Source organism: Gymnoscopelus braueri, assembly GCF_963280865.1.
Source record: "Gymnoscopelus braueri genome assembly, contig: SCAFFOLD_233, whole genome shotgun sequence".
NCBI lineage: Eukaryota > Metazoa > Chordata > Actinopteri > Myctophiformes > Myctophidae > Gymnoscopelus > Gymnoscopelus braueri.
In genome coordinates, this window is record NW_027660698.1 from 65,350 (window position 1) to 85,737 (window position 20,388).

Consider the following 20,388-nt stretch of genomic DNA (forward strand, 5'->3'; position numbering starts at 1 on the left):
AGAGTGTTTGTTCAGTAACAGGAGTCTCCCCGTCTCTCCAGCTCTTGACTGCCAGAGTATTTTCATAAAGTACTCCCCCAGTGCCAGCGATTTTTTTTTTTGTTATTTTACATTAACATTTTTTTGTCTGGCTGCGGTTTTAAACACACACGACAGATCGACCAGCAGAGAGCAGCAGATCGACCTCTCGATCACTCGCTCACTCGCTCGACCCCCCCCCCCCAAACAGGCTCAGACAGTCCAAGCGTCATACGTCATATCCGGATGTGACGTTTTCGAAGCTCACCGATCGGGCTTCAGATAGTTGGTATACACGACGACGATGGCTGTTCGTCATCCAGACTAGAGAGAGTGGAGCTAGAGCTCTCCGCTTGTTTTTTATACCGTGGGAAAAAACGTGTTTTTCCCTATACTTTCAGGCTTCTAGAGAACCGGAAACGGAATCTGCATCATGGGTCCGGATCCGGGTGAGTGTGAAGTAAATGGAAAGCGAAAGTGATGGTGGAAAATACACAGAGCTGCGCGATCACAGATTAAACAATGAAAAAGCTATCAGCGCGTCTAACGCGTCGACGGCCATGTGGACAAACTAGCAATTGACTCGATAACGCGTCGACGGCAGTCAAAGAGTTAATAAACAGAAAATACATGTTCCGGTAGGTGTCAAAATCTCAGCCAATCAGGAGAAAGTACCCATTTTCAAGCTTCATTTTTATAGCGTTCCAGTTCCAATTTTGCCTGCTCATTTCTTAGTGTCATCACTTCCAATTCCACTTGTTTAATCTATATCCTGATTGAGTTCTGTATCCTGATTGGATAAAATTGGAAATGAAACTGAAACAAAAATGCATTTTCTATTTTATAAAGAGCTGGAGAGACAAGGAGACTCCTTTTACTGAACAAACACTCTATTGCAATGAGTACTATCAGAATATAGAGCTATTTAACACTTATTTTAACCAAAGAAAATCACTTACCCTACCTTTAAATTGTTTGGTAAATTTAACTGCACATAATGCAATATAGTGGTTGTACAACGTTATAGCATGTGGGTCTGTCTTTATTTTGGACATTCACGGGCTCATGTCGGTTTTGGAGTTTATCGTAAGCCATAGTCTATGTAGTCTAGTCCAGTGGTTCTCAACCTTTTCAGGCCGCGACGCCCCCAACATAATAATTATATTTGAACTGGGGACCCTCCAAAATAATCATATTTGAACCCCAAAACAATAATATTTGAACTGGGGACCCCCAGAATAATTATATTTGAACTGGGGCCCCCCATCCCGACAAGCACTTGGAATTGTAGAAGTTGAGGCATTACATTTAGTTTGACTCAGACACAGACAAATAATGTGAAAATAGCGTTGTGAGCTTGTAGATCAGCTATTTTAACAATGTTTGCCTCTTTCTTATATTATTTAACAATTTGTTAATGTTAAATGTTTGACAAGTTATTGTATAGTTTGTTGATTACTTTTGTGCAGTAATGGTATTTTTTCTTTTCTTTCTTTTTTGAAAAAAATGATATTAAGGCAGGGCTATTCAGTTAAATTGTTCAGGGGGCCACATTGTCAGAAACCCAAGGGGCCGGGTGCCGGACCCCCCCAAGCTATTAATCCAATTGGATTGGATTAATCTCATATGTACACTTGACACAACGCGCCACCACATTTTCACAACTTTTATTTAACTACATTGCAAAAATAGCATACTTTGTTTGTAAAAAGTGCTTAATTTCCGTGCAATTACTATAAACACGCTTCCTTGTTTAGGACCTAGCTAGCTACATCACACATCTCCTCAAAAACATTTTATATGAAATATAAAACATTTGTGGGAAAAAAAAATACATTTAAGTGCATGATGTGCATCTGAACATCTGAAAAAACAACAACAACACACACATCTAAGTGCATGATGTGCATCTGACTTTTAGCTCCATCACAGCAGCTCAAAACTTTTATAAGTCATATCATGTCTTAGCTACATCACATCTATAGTGCATCTGATGAGGTAAACAACAACAGCTGACTTAAGCTACATCACATCTAGTCTCGCGTAGTTCCACAATCTCTGAATGCTATATAGAGTCTGGAACTACAACTCCCGAAATCCGAGAGAGGAAACTAGCACTTCCGTTCACGAAAATATATTTTAAAATATCTTTACATTTTACTTTCATTTCTGCTAAGCAGCAAGCAAAATATGCTTAGATGATTTGTATTTATATTAGGATAAATTTGCGCGACTGTATGACCGGAAACATTTGAAAATTGTTGGAGGCAACAGTCTGGCCACGCGAGACTACATCACATCTGAACAAATAACACATCTATACACGATTTGTGAGACTGAAAGATGGGACAATAGGTGGTAATACAATTAAGCAAAAGTGTTATGCTGTGATGAAGCTAAACAAGACATGATGCCTTATCAATGGTTTTGACTTGAGCTGCTGTTGTTTACCTCATCAGATTCACAATAAATGTGTTATTTTTCCAGATGTGATGTAGCTAAACTAGACATGATATGCCTTATAAAGGTTTTGAGCTGCTGTGATGATGGAGCTATAAGTCAGATGCACATCATGCACTTAGATATTTAAATGGTTTAGAGGAGATGTGTGATGTAGCTAGCTAGGTTCTAAACAAGAAATCATGTCTACTAGGAGGCGAGCCATATTGTTGTCTCCGCCAGGCCGAAGGCATGGTGAGAGAGTATGTTTTACCCCATGTCCGTCCGTCCTTGTGTCCGTGTGTCCGTGTGTCCGTGTGTCCATCTGTCTGCGAGCGGCTAATCTCCGGCACCGTTGGCCCGGCCGCTGTGAAACTGTGCACACACACTCCCTGGATGCCAATTCAGAACCTCTGCCCCAAATCTTTCACATGGGCCTGTTATAGCGCCACCAGGAGGCCGGTTTGTGCAAAACCCATTGTTTTCCATTACTCCTACAGATTTTATCCAAACGTCATGCAAATCGGTACACAGTATCTCTAGTCATGTGATCACCACGGATCTGTCCGATTTTCCATATTCCCTCCTGATTGGCTAAGGTTGGCTTCCAAGGTTTGCAGGATTGCTCCGTTTTGAACAAAATGCCTCAAATCATGAACGCAGCTTGCGATTTCCGTGAAATTTCACACGCCACTTTACATTTTTCAAATCAGCCTCATGGTGGCGCTATAACAGGCCCATTTGCGTTTTTAACTAAAACTGCACCAATCTGCATAAAACTTTGCACGCACACTCCCTAGAGGCCAAGAAAAAACATAGTCCCTGCATTTTTCACTTTTGTCTTTCATACCGCCACCAGCAGGCCGACTTATGTAAAACAAATTTTTGATATTAAGCCTTCAGATTTTATCCAAATTTCACGCACATCGGTACACATGATCTCTATAGTCATGTGATCAAGATGGATCTGTTTGATTTTTCATATTCTAAAATTGTCACTTCACTGTCATCTGGGGACCCCCCTCAAAATCATGTGGGGACCCCCGGGGGTCCCGACCCACAGGTTGAGAACCACTGACCTAGTCTAGTGCACCTGACGTTAGTAGCCTGACACCAAGACAGACACCCGACAAGCAGCCACTGAAGTTAAACAGTCATCTTTGTGGAAATGTTTTCCACTGCCGTGATTTCCGACAGTGGATGTCTCTTGATCAGCTATGCTGGTTTCCAATCAAAGCTTCTTATTTAAAAGCGAAAAATTAAACTTACCTGGAGTTTATAGGATAGCCTTTAAAAGCAACCCACGGCTCTTGTTTTGATGTCAATAATATTAGAGGTGCCATGGCGGCCAGCAACATTGAATAATGATAATGATTAAGTTGAAGCATTTATCCAACAGTCTGTGGCTTCTGACAGAGAGCACATGGTCAGAGCTGCTGCCTGCCTCAGACCTCGTTGGCACATCAAAGGCAGTCAGCTCCACGCACTGATCAAAGTGTTAACTATGAATTAATTAATGGTTTAAATAGGAGAACTGGTGGTCACATTGAAGCACATTACACCACCAATTTCACCGGATTTGGATCGTCGAGTCAGGCTATAGGCTTACTTTACAATTTGATAATATTTGCCTCCACTTGGGGGCCCCTGGGCTGCAGCCCACCCTAGCCCAATGGTAAATCCAGACCATTAAAGGGCAAGAACACTTTGGTAGAGATTTGTATTGTGTAGTTGCCTTGCCATTATGTAACTCCAAGGGTGGGCGAGAAATCATGAAAGGTTGCTCCATTGATTAGAAATGAATCATTCTAAAAAAGTTATGCTCCTCATTGACCTACATTGTACAGTGAAACAGCTCTCATAGTTTAATTACAAAATCATAAAAATGTTCCATATTGTCTGAATCAGCTTTATTTGCATTTGTTTATATGCTAAAAGAGTGACTTTGAGAGTTGTTTCACTGTACAATGTAAGTCAATGAGGAGAATATTTTTGAATGGAGCTAGTCAATGGAGCAATTATTTTTTATTTCTTGTCCACCTTTGGAGTTACATCATGACAAGGTAACTACATAACCCAAACCTCTACCAAGGGGTTCTTGCCCTCATTGATACCTGGAACGCATCTGTGTCACTTTAGATGTCTTTGGCTATTCAAAAATAGCAGATCTACAAGCTCATAACGCGGCACCGAGTGCCGCGCTACGAGCTTGTAGATCTGCTATTTTTGAAAAATCGTGAAAAAATATATTTTTTATTTTTTTCAAAAAACTGTTAGGATTTAGATTTAGACACACACACACACACACACACACACACACACACACACACACACACACACACACACACACACACACACACACACGCATACAAATCATCCTCAGAGTGCCAGCGTTTTATTTACCGTGTTTTGACGATCTTCGGACAGCCGCAGAAGCCACAACGTGCACGCGGATGTAAAAAAAAGGTGTCCGGGGATTGGGGGAGGGTCCCGTTTATCCACTGGAACAATAACATTTCTACCGCGATCGGCCATTTTGGAGCGATCACCTGTTGACTTTTTTTTTAATTGATTGAATACTTTATTTAGAAGTTTGCAGAGAAAAACACATGGAAGTACATTTTACAATACAAGGTCAACTAAAATGGATTGCACAGGAAAGCCGCAATGGCTTGTTTCAAATGGGATCCTCACGTACTCAATTCATGGGGTAGCTAGGAGTGTTTTTCTACAAATCCTAATATAGGAATGGACGTAAGTGATGTATTTTGGGATGATGTCACATCCGTCAATTCCTTCTAGCAGAGTCGAGGGATCATTCCTAAGATGGGTTAGAGCGCCCTCTTGTGAAAAAAATAATAATAATGAAAAGACGTAGATCTACGTTTATGGCACCCGGCGGTTGGATTTGAGGCGACGTAGATCTACGTCCTTGGCACTCAATGTGTTAATAATGTTAATGTTTTCTTTTTTTTTGTTCGTAAACTCATTTCCTGCCAGAATTATTTCAGATTTTTTGCTGTAGACTGCCAGAAATTTTTCATTGAAAAAAAAAATTCTCAGGAGCCGAGATACAGATTTTTTAAGTTTTAAGTTAACAATAAAGTGGATAGGAGTTTAAATCTTTGATATATCATATCTCCTTGGTCTTTGGGTCTAAAAATATATATTTTTTTTTTAAATAGAACGCAGATCTGCGTCTTTGGCAGCCAGGCGAGAAATTAAATAGAACGCAGATATGCGTCTTTGGCAGCCAATGTGTTAATGCCCTACTTCATCACTCTAACAGTGTCACACAAAAGTACCAAACATAGCAGATCTACAAGCTCACAATTGGTCACATCGTGACACATTGTGAGCTTGTGGATCTGCAATGTTTTATATACATATATATACACACAAATTTTCCAAAGCCTGAGCAGATGATAAAATGACCACACAAATATGAAAGTGTGTCTGTGGGTTTTCTGAATATTGAACCAATTAAGAGTATAAACAAGAGCTTGTGACTAAATAACTACATTGGATCCATTGGTACACAGTATATTACATATATATATGTAATATACTATATATATACACAATATTTTTCCCATTCCTTGAAAAGTAATAGTTGTGGACATACGAGGATATGTGTGTGTGTGTGTGTGTGTGTGTGTGTGTGTGTGTGTGTGTGTGTGTGTGTGTGTGTGTGTGTGTGTGTGTGTGTGTGTGTGTGTGTGTGTGTGTGTCAGTGGTGTGTTCTTATCATGTTACGCTGTATACACCGTATACAGTGCAGATTTGTTTGGGAAAAAGCGTATAGTGCGTACAAAAAAATCCTGAAGGGGGTGTCAACAAGTTTCATTTGGTAGCGCGGACATCTTTGTGGGGTATAAACAGGTTGACTTAACATTGACCCCCACAAGTATGTCTGCAGCTACTATGCCACGCCCCCCCGTGGTGACGACACGTTGGCAAGCACTATACCGTCTACTAACCATTTCATCCATTGAAAACGCGCTAGCGTATCGCGCATGTCGTGCAGGGAATTATTATCGTATACCCTCCGATTAAACCTAGAACACACCACTGGTGTGTGTGTGTGTGTGTGTGTGTGCGTGCGTGCGTGCGTGCGTGTTACTATACTTGTGTGGACCAAATGTCCCCACAGGTATAGTAGAATATGAGAAATAAACATTGTGAGGACCATTTTCCTGGTCCTCACACGAAGAATTGCTGTTTTATGGTTGGAAAAAATGCTCAAAATAATTAAGGGAACGCTTTGATCCCTTAATTCTTTTGAGCAGTTGTTGTTAGCAGTATGTACACAGTTCATGAAAAATCTAAACAATTAAGGGATCAAAGTGTTCCCTACATTTCTTTGAGCAGTATATATACTTTTAGAGATATGTTTACAATTAGGAAAAGATTCAGGTTGGCATTAGGATTAGGATTAGACATTTCGAGGTTAGATGTCATACCAGTGTCATGCAAAAATAGCTCACAACTGTGTGACCTAGATCTTACATTTTTCGGCTTACGGTTAAAAATGACAAAACATTCATAAAATCGCTGTCCAAAAACGTTTATGTCCTCACAAGTATAGTAACCTCTCTCTCTGTGTGTGTGTGTGTGTGTGTGTGTGTGTGTGTGTGTGTGTGTGTGCGTGTGTGCGTGCGTGCGTGCGTGCGTGCGTGCGTGCGTGCGTGCGTGCGTGCGTGCGTGCGTGCGTGTGTGTAGATGGCTATCCTAAGAATGAGATCATATACAGGTGGCAGAGGCGTTCGGTGGAGGTTGCAGACCAGCGGTACTGGAGACTGTACCAGTTTGCCTTTGTGGGACTGAGGAACACCTCTGAAGTAGCAAACACCCAGTCAGGTGACACTGTGTCCAAGACAAAAAAAAAGAAGCACATGCCATCTCCCGTATGTGCGTGACGTAGGAGGCCACCTTTTTAGGTGACCGGAATTAGTTTGGAGTCTATTCATTCCAATGGGAGAATTGAACGTGAACACAACTTCTGAACCCTTCTTTAGCCCCATGGTCACTGAACTAAATATTGGAGCCAATCGTCACAAGCCACACAGTCTTCTGAACATACTGACAGACATACTGCCTTTCTCTGTCCCAGCAACACACTCTCGCGAGATGTAGCACCGATAAACATAGATCTAGCACCAGTAAACCTAGGTCGTTCGCGAGATCTGCTGTCAGACGGTGCCCACTTAGGGACCAGTCAAAATTTACAGAAGGGGGTCCCTGGAGGAAAATAGGGGAGGGTCATGCCTTTCTAATTTTAGCCCAAGGGAGGGTCAGCTAATTTTACTTTGAATCCAAGGGAGGGTCATGCAATTTTGAATTGATAAAATAGTGAAATGACCCCTCTCTATTTCAAAGGATACAAAAGATTCAAATCAAGTAACACCTTGGTCTATTTAGAATCAATGATGGTCGTTAACAAGCCATCAACGCACAGTGAGTGTGAACGACCCAGTCAAATCTATTCAGCGTTTTAACGATGGTGGTTGAACAATTAAGCAAAACTTCAACAGGCGTTAGGCATATTGGAGAGATGCATTATCCCAGTTTTCAACACAGAGATATCCTCTTTTAAGTGTGTTTTTGTTGCTCATATAATTACATACACCAGGTAGGTTACAATGACCAATTTATAACTGGATATTCATAATCATTTGAAGAAATTACGTGCATGTGATTAATTTGGATCTATATGGACAGTGTATAGATGCCAGCCTAGCTACACAAGTAAAACCAGAATCATCAGGCCATAATTGATAGCCTAATTTGTTTTATGTAGGCAACAGTGTAGTCACTGTAGTTAATAATTAAAAGGGCAGAGTGTCAAAAGTTGTAAACTACTGGTTACCAAATACTCAACTTTCTTCAATCTGACCAGGATTCAATGGGTTCCCCACATGTAAGTTGAGAACACTATCCATTCTGCTACCACTACTACAGATTCTACACTGTGCATTTAGCAAGACTGACTACAGTAATGTTCTAATCAATGTGGAAAGCAAAACATCGGACATATCAGTTTTAAATGTGATGTTGTATTTGATGGGGAGGGTTAGGGGTGTCAAGATACACTAATTTCACGATACGATACATGATGTTGGGCATATGATATCGATATGATACATTATTAACGTTCTTTTCTCATGTATCATCAACATTGGCCATCATCTTTAGTTTAAAATAACTTTAAGCACTTTAAAAAACAATTACAAAGTGCTTTGTACACACAAATAAATACATTTGTGCAAGCTTAAGGGAGAAGTGAAGTTCTCAGTAACTATAAACCCATTGTTTCAGAGGACAAATAGACACTAATATAACACATATAATATAACACTGCATAACTATAAATTCCACAAACCTCATATTTCTGTCATCTCAACTTTATCAACCAAGTATAGCCTAGTTATTTCCAACAGCTAAAAAAAAAACTATAATACCAGATACAGTATACTACCGTGTAAACAATCTTAGATTAGATGTAGGACTATTTGAGAGTGCAGAGGCATATCTGCTCTGATGCATGTCAGATTAACGAGCGTCAACGAGCATCAGCTGACACACAACCCCTCCCCCTTGCAGTGTTTAAACTGAAAGTGACTGGAGTTTCATTTCTCTCCAAAATACCTTGAATATGATGGAAGACATGATTAATAATTACTGTGATACGCATACACCATACAGTAAGAACTCCTATAACTTTCACCGGCAGCAAAAAAAAAGAAAGTGTTCTTTTTTTATTAAAAAAATAATTTAAAAAATATTACGATACAGTATGACATCATGACAATACCTATCGTATAATACCACGATAGGCTATATCGTGGGACAATATATCGTGACACTCCTAGGCGGGGAGGGTTAATCTTTTTTTTAATCACTTGGGGAGGGTAATTGATAATTTTTTTGTGGGAGGCTCATTTTAGATCAGGGCACATACATTTTCTCCAGGGGTACCCTTCTTTAAAAATCAACCTTTTTTGTGCCAAGGCACACCTGGCATAGCCAAAAAATCCCAGGGCACACCTAGATATACGGTATATATAATTATATATATATATACGGTATATCTATATACACACACTAGGGGTGTGCCGATTTTCACATTTCACGAAACGATACGATACAATATTGGGCACACAACTTCGATACGATTTCGATACGATACGCACTTTTTTATCATGAAAATATATGGGGGAGAAAAAAAGCAAATGCAAACAAATATTTCTGTTTTTGCATTATTCAGACATGCAAACTTGTAGCTTTTCAGCTTCCACTAGCCGTTTTGAATCCAAATAGGGCAATAGTGTGACACCTGACCCGAAAAAAAAACAGCATGTTGTCACCCTTTTCACCTCGGGGCTGTTTGCATGCCTGATTATTATTATTGTTTAAAAAAAATAAAAATAAAAAAAAAACTTTTTTTTTTTCTTTTTTTTTTTCAAAATGATTTTTTTTCAAACCTCCTTCAAACGGCGCGGCACACCTCAGCAGTAGCCCCGGCCCAAAATTGGGACGTTTGCCAGGGTTGATATACACTGTCTTAGGAGACGTGAATTCACATTTTCATGTGTCTTCTGCAGACACATGATAATGTGAATTCACGTGACCGGGATGGTTTACCAGGCTACCATTTCGCCTCTAGTGGCTGAAATTGGGGTGGTGCATCTTTCTAAATCCACCATCTTTGACTTTGTCAAAAACATTAAAAAAAACATTAAAGAGTGTAACTCCTTACCCTCCCCACATGATTTTTTTTTGGGTGGGGTCCCCAGATGCTACGCTCCCTCTGTGTTCCTATTGGCTGGGCTTTAAACAGCCATAACTCCAGTTCCTAGCATGCTAAACGCTCCAAAATTGGTAGGTGCTCTTAGACGGCAATAAGGACAGGCTGTCATTGCTTAAGCCCACCCACTCTGTGTTCCTATTAGCTGGGCTTTTAACAGCTATAACTCCAGTTCCCAGCATGCTAAAGGCCCCAAACTTGGTGGGTGCTCTTAGACGGCCAATAGGGAAGGGGCATCAGCAGCATCAGATGGGCTGCTAATGCCCCCTCTGTGTTCCTATTGACTGGGGTTTAAACAGCCATAACTCCACTTCCTAGTATGCTAAATGCTTAAAAATTGGTAGGTGGTCTTACGGGACGGGCTGTGAGTTCTGAAGCCCCGCCACCTCTGCTTTCCCATTCGCTAGGGTTTGAACAGCCATAACTCCAGTTCTCAGCATGCTACAGGCTCCAAAGTTGGTGGGTGGTCCCAAATAATTCCAATTTGATCAAACATTACCACTTCCGGGTTTTCCTTCCTACTTCCGATTTGTCGGTTGCCTTGAAACTTCACCTTCACACTCTCTGAGGGCTGTGAAGTTCAATGGTGCAACTCGGAAGTGCCCCTACCTCCCCAACTCAAGGTCGCACAGTAGAGATGCGCGGATCGCGGTTTTAGCCGCGGTTGCCGCAGTTAACCGCAGTTTGGGTGGATTCGGGTCAATCAAATATAATTATTAATTAATATCGGATAAACCGCGGGTGAAATATTGCGGGAAAAAAATTAATGACATCTAATATATCTATCCATAAAATAGCTACATCTCTGCGTGCTTGTGTCTGTGTGAGTGTGTAGAGCAGCCTCTGTGCGATGCGATCTCAAAATGCATTGATTTAGCCTATGGAATGTCGGTGCGTCTTTTTTCTTTTTTTCAAACCGGTGCTGCGCTGGCAGCAGAGCAGTGCGCTCTGTATGTTGGATGCCGCATGTATGTTGGATGCCTGTATGTTGGATGCCGCACAGAGTCTATGTTCAGCGCAGCAGAGCATGTGCGCTCATGTTCAGCGCAGCACCGGTTTAAAAAAAAAGAAAAAAGATGCACCGACATTCCATAGGCTAAATCAATGCATTTTGTGATCGCATCGCACAACTAACGGGGAATACCAGAAAATAATAATATTTTGACATACGGGAAAAACGGTTGGTGCGGATATTTAAATTGGCTTATATAATTATTGCGGTTGGATAACGGGCGGATAATTAATTTGTACATGCGGATTCGGATGACGTGAGAGGCCATCCGCGCATCTCTATCGCACAGGTATGACAGTGCACCTGGGTGCTGCAAGTGCACCACTGCTTGGCAGCAGTGTTATAGCAGTGTTTAACACTTCAAATGGCCATACTTCGGTGACCGTTGCTCTTATCAGCGCAACATAGGACTAGCTTTGAAGGCTGCTTTGCGGCCTGAAAATCTAGTGTAATGAAGTAGCACACCCAGCCAATAAGGTGACAAGTCTCACTGTCACTTTGGCTCACACTGGAACGTCTTTATGTTCTCTTTTCATCAGGCGAATACGTCATCTTGACCATCTTCTTTGACCTGAGCAGGAGGATGGGTTACTTCACCATCCAGACGTACATCCCCTGCAGTATGATCGTGGTGCTGAGCTGGGTCTCCTTCTGGATCAACAAAGATGCTGTTCCTGCCCGCACATCCCTGGGTCTGAGTTCTAATACAGGGTTTCTCAAAGTGTGGTGACGCGCCACCCTAGGGTGCATGCCGTGTGACGCAACTTTGATAACATTTTGAATTCATTAACATCACTTCAGTTTAACGACCTCTATATGTAGTAAAAACAGAATTGCACTGTACTGGTGCGTTCTTTTCCCCCCCAAGAATAGGGATGCTGGGGTTCAAGTGATTAAAAGTCAAGCATGAAGTTATTTTCAGCCTGTACTAATGGAAACAGATATTCTCTCAAGTTTTTCTCGTGACATACTGTATCTTAGAGGGAGACATTTACATATGTACGTACTGTAATATGACATAAATGTAAGGTGCTATAAAGTAACAATGTAATTCAGGTGGATGAAAAAGTTATTTACAGGGTTTACCTGAGCCAAAAAAACTTTAGAACCACAGTTATAATAACCACTGCTGCTCTATTCTGATTATTTTACTTAAAGGATCTACACCATGAATTAAAAAAAAATATTTGATATTTAATATCATATGGTGTATGTCCCTCAAACCTTTTTCAAAAGGTTTGAGCCTAAATCATCACTCAGATATACTCATCCCAAGTCAATTGTCTCTGGCTTATACAGCACTTTCAGCTGCAATACCAAAACGTCCTCTTGGGCAGGGGGGGGCTACTGAGCAATTCTGTCTGTTAATAAAAAAATATTAAAAAAATAAATAAAATAAAAATAATAAAATTCTGCATAAAAAGAAGCATCTAAGAAAAATACAAAATCGAAAAAAAAACACTTTGAAATTTTTTTAACAATTCCACCAAGTGTTTGAGGTGCCTGTTTCACCCACTTCCGGGGGGCGGAGCCAAAATCCGAGCCCGAAGTATTTGTTCGTAGACCCCCACTTAGGGGGGGTAGAAAAAGTTTCGGAGCGATTCGGGCACTTTTCATTTAACATTGGGTTTGCCATCATTAATGTTTGTGACATCAGAAACATTTCCATTCTGAGATCACCTGTTCAGACACGCCCATTCTGGAAATCCATGAAATGAGAAGGAATGACTGAATTAAAAAAAAAACATTTTTTTGGGTACAAGAGACACTGGGGACCCCAAAAAAACAAGAAAAAAGTGATTTTCATCGTGTAGACCCTTTAAAGGACAACTTCAGCTATCTTCAAATGTTATTTATCATATAATTGGTCACTAATGCTCATGATAATATGGTACCATTTTGTGTCTACTCACTCACTCTGTATCTCAGAGGAGAGCTGTGGACAGTTCAGGAACCCGCCTATTAGTGACATCATCGATGGGGAATCCAAGCTAATATAAACTGCAGGCTTTCTATTCCTGGAAAGTTAGTAAGGGGGCACGGTGGCGCAGTCGGTAGCGCTGTCGCCTCACAGCTAGAAGTTCCTGGGTTCGATTCCCGCCGGGGAAGCTGTGGGCGCTTGGGGCGTGTCTTCTCCTCCGCGTCACCAGCGCCCATACCCTAGGTGGGGTTGGCATGTTTGCATGTTCTCCCCGTGTCTCCTAGGGTAGTTAATACCCTCACAAAAACATGTAGTAATCCTGCCTCCCCCTGGTCAGCCGGGGCACCTGATGGAGGGGAAAGGAACTGGTTGGAATAACGTGTTCCTTCCACACGCTACGTCCAACCAGGGATTCCAGGAATTCCCCCCTGTCAGGTGACAAGTAGGTCAGTTGGCTCTCATGCATTGAAGGAGGCATGAGCTCGGCCCTGGGCTCCCTAGGATGGTAGGGGGAGGGTAGTGCCCAGGATCACTTAAAGTTGTACAATGCAAATTCACAACTAACGATTTTTAGCAACCTCTGCTGGTCACTACCGTCACTGCATACAATTTCCGAAGTCCTCGATTACCCAGAATTCCATTCGTTTTCACCGGAAGCCGGAAGCGTTTCAAAAAGCGATCTTTTAATTGTTTTATACTATCTACGGATCGTTTCTCTTAGCCAGTCGAGCATTAGTTACCATGAGCTGTGCTTTCTTTTTCTGTTCTTTTTCGATCTTCTAATCCTACATTCTCTTAAAATCAGCGTGAGGTTCATTTTTGTTATTAGCGCGATAGTTCCTGGCCAAACAGGAAACCGTTGCGGTAGTTCCTGGCCAAACAGGAAACCAGTGCATTTCCACCTCCGTTTTCCAGCCAGATGACGTCATTTCCCCGGGAAAGTCCCCCCAGTCCACGTTCAATATAAAATATATAAATAAAAGGCTTCCGGGGGTGAAATTCATGGAGTGGGTGTTGTGAAACTTTTGCCACTCACAAAATATATACAATTTAACTTTAGTTTTGTTGAAAACGTTACCTAGTATGCCTTTAAACAATTGGCACCGGGTGAAAAAAAGGGTTACAAAAATCGAGGGATAAAAAATATTAAAGAAAGTTAGCAGGCTATAATAGAAACCATTGTTCTTGCATTTTTAAAAAAAGTAGGAAAAAAAAGAAAGTGTCACGGTTTGCAAACTGGTGAAACCAAAAGCAGAGCCAAACACAGGGAGCAAGTTAAAGGTTATGTATTCACAAACATGGTGGAAGTAGGGGTTGGTGGCGTGGAAGTGAGCAGGCAGGCAGGCAGGCAGGCAGTGGAACAGGGTTGGGTTCTGAGGTAACACAGGAGCACAACACTAGGAATACTAGGTAACACAAGGAGTTGACCAAGTTCTAGGGAAAACTTGAATTAACAGACTAGTAACTGTTAATTCAATACAACTGGCAAGAGTCAAACTACTACCATGGGTGGTTGTGCAATGATCTGGAGTGAATAGAAACCAGGGTTCAAATACTGTGAGGGTTGATGAGTTGATGGCCGGCAGGTGCGTCGAACTGAGGGAGATGAGGTGACCATAGTCAGGTGTGCAAAGCTGGAAGCTGGGAGGCACATAGAGCCACAGACTGTGACAAAAACATGGCAATGCCTAATGATGATGGCACTGGTGAGCGGGGTTCTGAACTGTCCACAGCCCTCCTATGAGACACAGTGAGTGGAAACAAATTGTACCATTTTATCATGAGCATTAGTGAGGACCAATTATGAAGATAGGCTGAAAATGGGGCAAGTCATCCTTTAAAGGAGTAGTTCACCCTAAAAATGACTTATTTTCTATCAATTACACACCCCATGAAGCCTTGAATTCATGGGGTCATGCTCATATATATAGAAACCTAGATACCTCATTGGCCTCCAGTTCATTGGAGCGACCTGTATCGCAATACCTTGTATCGCCTTCCCTCGGGAAGTTTCCGCGTGCGTCACAGAAGGGGACGTTTGGTAGGCCTCTGATTGGCCTACCAAACGTCCCCTTCTGTGACGAATGCGGAAACTTCCCGAGGGAGGGCGGAAGCTGGTGCGCGCCCGAGATACAGACGCCTCAGAGCCGGAGGAGGTGTCTACCTTTACATGTCTATGGTCATGCTACTACCGGCGGAGTCTCCGGTATACTGAGTCTCCTATTGACCGATGACTCGTCATCAAATTATTGGCTTAGGAATGCGACAAAAACAAAAAAATATCTATGAATTCAAGGCTTCATGTGGTGTGTAATGGATAGAAAATAAGTCATGTTTTGGGTGAACTACTCCTTGACGTACAAGTAGCAATACCACAATGTAGACATTTAGAAATAAGTAAGTAAATAATAAGCAATCAATGAATCATTCAATCAATCAATCTCTCTTGTTTATTCAGGCTTTCATGTTTGCAGCTCAGTGAGCAAAATGAAATAATTAGCAGTAAAGAAAGGAAAATAAGTTGTGCACAAAAAGCCTGAGAAAGCATAATAATAATAATAATAATAATAATAGTAATAATAATACTTAATAATAAGGGTAATAATAATAATACAAATGATAATAACAATGATAAAAATAATTACTTGATAATAAATAATACTTAAGAAAAGTCAAAAGAGTACAATAGAAAAGTATTGGCATTAAAATACAGTTAAATGGATATTTCACTTTAAAAAAGACATTTGTGTCATTTTATCGTCTACTCAGGCTTGTGTGAGCCCCCCAGACAGTTTTTAAGTTGCTTGATTCAGTATTTAGATATTTGATATTCATTTTATCAGACACACCTTCTTCCTATACAAACCCATTGTAACTTCAAACTCCATTTTAACCATGTTAGATTCATCAAAAACACCCGTACTTGGTTCTGATGACTCCTACTGCCCTCCCAATAAGTGAGGGTCTGTGTTTTTTTTATCACTTTTCATTTATTTTATACATTTTTTATTGTATTTTACGATTTTAATTTTCCAATTAAAAAAAATATATAATAATGAAAAAAGTGACTGAATAAACATGGTCTCCTCACGTATTAGAAAGACAATATCAGTCACCAGAACCAAGGTGTTTTCGATGAATCTAACATAGTTAAAATGGAGTTTGTATGGGAAGGGGGCGTGTCTGATAAAATGAATATCAAATATCTAAATACTGAATCAAGCAACTTAAAAACTGTCCGGGGGGCTCACAAAGGCTAGCCTGGTAAAGCCCCTCCCTCCGGAAAATCTCATTTCCATTTGATTTCAGGAAGGAGTCTGGCCTGATGGCTTGTCTGGGCGTTTCTAGCCCGTTCACCAAATGGACGAGCCTATCAGCGTCGTCGCTCATCGTTCTGTGATTGACAGCGAAAGTTGGCCAATCAGGTGGCGAGTTCGAGTGAGCCCAAATGGAGCCGAGTGCAGCCTGAGTGCAGCCGACCAAAAACGAACGGCAGCCATTGTTTTTTGTGCGTTGTCTTTACTTCTTACTTTCGGTTTTAAAACGCTCTCAAACTTATTTTTTGAGGCACGGAATTTACTTTTAAGATATCGTTTGGATAGAATTTAGTTGTTTAACTTCATATATGTGGTCAATTAATCATGACAGAGCCTATTTAAAAATAAAAATTCAGAGAACCGGCAGGGGCGGGCAGTGACACGCATGTATCCGAATAAGGCAACCTATTTTGGGCATGGCCGTCTCAAAAGTCCCGTTGCGTCACATTAGTCTGGAGGTGGTAAAAATGCACTGGCTGAAGGGGAACACTGCTGATTGGCTGAAGGGGTTGTCAGTCAACGGTATTACTCCCACCCAACTCCAGCCCACAGCCAAAATTGCAGAATGGGCGATCATGCCAGACTCACTCCTGAAATAAATGACAAATGAGATTTCCGGAGCTAGGGTTTACCAGGCTACACAAAGGCCTGAGTAGACGATAAAAGGACCTAAATGTTTTTTGAAAGTGTCGTATATGATGAGGCATTAAACTGCGTGTGAGCAGGCTTGTAGTTTGTAATAAAATGGAGGAGAAGAAGAGAGAGACGTCAGGGTGTCCAAGTTCCATGTTCATTTATTCAGCATTCATTCAAGTACAGCATCATAGAATCCAGGGCAGAGAGCCCTCTCCTGCAGCCCCTCTGGGCACAACCATCTCAAACAAACATCTTACACAGTTCTTATAGTAGACCATTTACCAAAGATGCCATTCTAAATAGCCATATAAGGTATGTACTAAAGATAAGAGCAACGCAAACATAATGGCCATTCGGCTCAGCTGTTAGATTGACAGCTGTTGCAGCGTTAGAATTAGCACATTCACTGTGTCTGTTCTACAACACATTATTATTACTAGGTTACTTTAGTATCATTTCTTAATATGTTTTGACTTGCACACTGTTCAGATACCACAAAAGTGAAATACCCCTTTAAAGGACCAAAAGCAAAAGTACTCACTACACGTTATAAAAGGTTTTAAAAAATGTGTCAAAATCTTTTGAAAATAACAGGTCTACGCGTCACGATGTAACACATTGTGAGCTCGTAGACCAGAAGGGCGTAAACTCGTAAGCTGACAATTTGTAGTGAGGTAAAAAGTATAATGTTTGCCTGGGATATGTAGTGGAGTAGAATGATAAAGTATCAAAAATATTAAACTATTATTATTATTATTATTATTATTATTATTAATATTGTCTCCGCCGGAGGCGGAGAGTATGTTTTCGCTTCGTCCCGCTGTGTGTCCCCCCCCCCTAGCCAAGCTAACATTGGTCAAGCTCCACGTGACACGTGACAATATGTTGACACCAATGCTTTTGATTGGCTAGAGGGACGCATGACGAAATAAAATCCTATAAATAGGTGTGTCACTTCAAAAAGCCATTTATGTGAGGTAAGACAGGATCAATCAGTCTTGATTGGAACAGTACCTTTCAGTACAAATCACCCGTCCGTGCGTGTGTGTGTCCCTCTTAACTATGGTTAAAGATAGGGTAAGTGATTTCATTTGATTAAAATAGCACGGGTCTGCTGGCGGAGACTTGTGCTCCTTCTAGTTATTGTCTCCGCCGGAGGCGGAGAGTATGTTTTCGCTTCGTCCCGTCGTGTGTTCACCTCCCTCCTAGCCAAGCTAACATTGGTCAAGCTCCACGTGACACGTGTCAATATGTTGACACCAATGCCTTTGATTGGCTAGAGGGACGCATGACGAAATAAAATCCTATAAATAGGTGTGTCACTTCAAAAAGCCATTTATGTTTTTTGAAGTGAGGTAAGACAGGATCAATCAGTCTTGATTGGAACAGTACCTTCCAGTACAAATCACCCGTCCGTGCGTGTGTGTGTCCCTCTGAGAACACCTAACATTGGTCAAGCAAAGGCGCAGAAGGCCAAAGCTAAGCAAGCATACTCATCTACAACAGTAACACAGAAGAGGACTATAGAGTTGAATTGATCCCACAACAAGGCCGAAGTCTTAATACTGTAACAATTGGCCACCTTGATAAAATACATTATGTAGCACTAGAGAAAACTGACATAGATCAAACACACCAATCAACTGCTGAAACTGTTCGAGACAATGAAGATGAAGAAGACAGACAAGCATTTGAACAAACCAGTCAATTACGACGACTCCCATATGACACATTGCTTCAAGAAGAACATTTTTTAGATGCAGACACTACATATTCAGTCGCCCCTGCAGAACACCAAAAACCATGCGCATTCTACCAAGACGACCCGTTCTACCAAGACGACCCGTGCTACTAAAATAGCACGGGTCTGCTGGCGGAGACTTGTGCTCCGAGGAGCACATTTTCTAGTTATTAATATTATTATTATTGCAAGCTCATGCCTTTCACTCCACAACATTTTAAAATAGAAATATTGCACTTTTGAGTGACTCAACTACATTTCTAGGAATTGGGACTCAAACAACAAAAATCAATTATGAATGAACCACTTGAGCCCTATTTAAAATATAGTGAAAATAGCCGATCTACAAGCTCACAACGTGTCACACCGCAACGTGTTGTGAGTTTGTAGATCAGCTATTTTCACTATTTTAATAATAGTAGCAGTGCGTACATTAGTGATGCGCGGGTCAGGTTTTTTCATCACCCGCCCCGCCCACCCTGCACGGGAAACCACAACCCACCCAAACCCGTCCCGCAAAAATGTATATAAATCAACGACCCGTCCCGCCCCGCAACCCGCCAAAGAAAAAAAGAAAATGCACAAGCAAGTCCATAAAATTGCTTTCCAGAGAGAGAGAGAGAGAGGGAGGGAGAGAGAGAGCGTGTGCGCGAGAGAAAGAAGGTGTGTTTTGGTGTGTGTTTTTTTTTCCATGGGTTGACCTGCGATAATTGCGTCGCAATCTATAACCCGTCCGCCCGCCCGCGGTTCAACCTGCGGGTTACGGGTCGGCCCGTGCATCACTAGCGTACATTAAAAATAAAATGTACTTTTGAATACATGAGTGTTTACTTGAGTACATACTTTGTGAACCACTGTGCAGGCATTACCACAGTGCTGACCATGACGACACTCAGCACCATCTCCAGGAAGTCTCTACCCAAGGTGTCTTATGTGACGGCCATGGATCTGTTTGTGTCTGTCTGCTTCATCTTCACCTTTGCTGCTCTCATGGAGTATGGAACCCTGCACTACTTCACCAGCAACAGACAGACCAAGAAATCCAAGACCAACAGCAACAATGCACAGGTGAACCCCCCGTCCCCCGTCTGACTTCCTTTGTGACCGAATACAACGGTCTGAGACACAAGGGGCCCACGGTCATTTTTCAGCTTTTTACAGATTATGAAAGTACAGATTGTACGCTTTCAAGTGATGTGTCATTCATTGAGATTGGAAAATATTTGAAGAGCCCATTCTATGCTTCTTAAGCCAGAATAACCAAATCAGAGAAAACGGCTTCTGAAGAATTCACACTTCTCAGTTAATGGTGGTTAAGCAAGCGATAATAATACCCTGTCGTTGTTGATAAATAACCCCTGACAGGATGAGGCAATAGCCGAGGTGTTTAATCATCCTGAAGGGGGTTATTTATAAACAACGACCCGCGCGGGGTACATTATCCCACTTATTACACGGCTACTTAATAAATAAATTGACCCAAAAGTAACAACAAAA

The 20,388-nt window shown here is 41.4% G+C and overlaps 1 protein-coding gene across 1 annotated transcript in view; it reads left to right on the forward strand.

The window, feature by feature from the left end:
* Nucleotides 1–20,388, forward strand: part of gabrg1 (gamma-aminobutyric acid type A receptor subunit gamma1) — a gene marked incomplete at both ends in the record, with an annotated part of 58,446 nt that overhangs the window by 32,197 nt on the left and 5,861 nt on the right. The window contains 3 exons of the mRNA XM_080457679.1: nucleotides 7,180–7,317; nucleotides 11,816–11,968; nucleotides 19,754–19,959. Coding sequence (XP_080313805.1) covers nucleotides 7,180–7,317; nucleotides 11,816–11,968; nucleotides 19,754–19,959 — 497 coding nt within the window. The remainder of the gene's footprint in view (nucleotides 1–7,179; nucleotides 7,318–11,815; nucleotides 11,969–19,753; nucleotides 19,960–20,388) is intronic.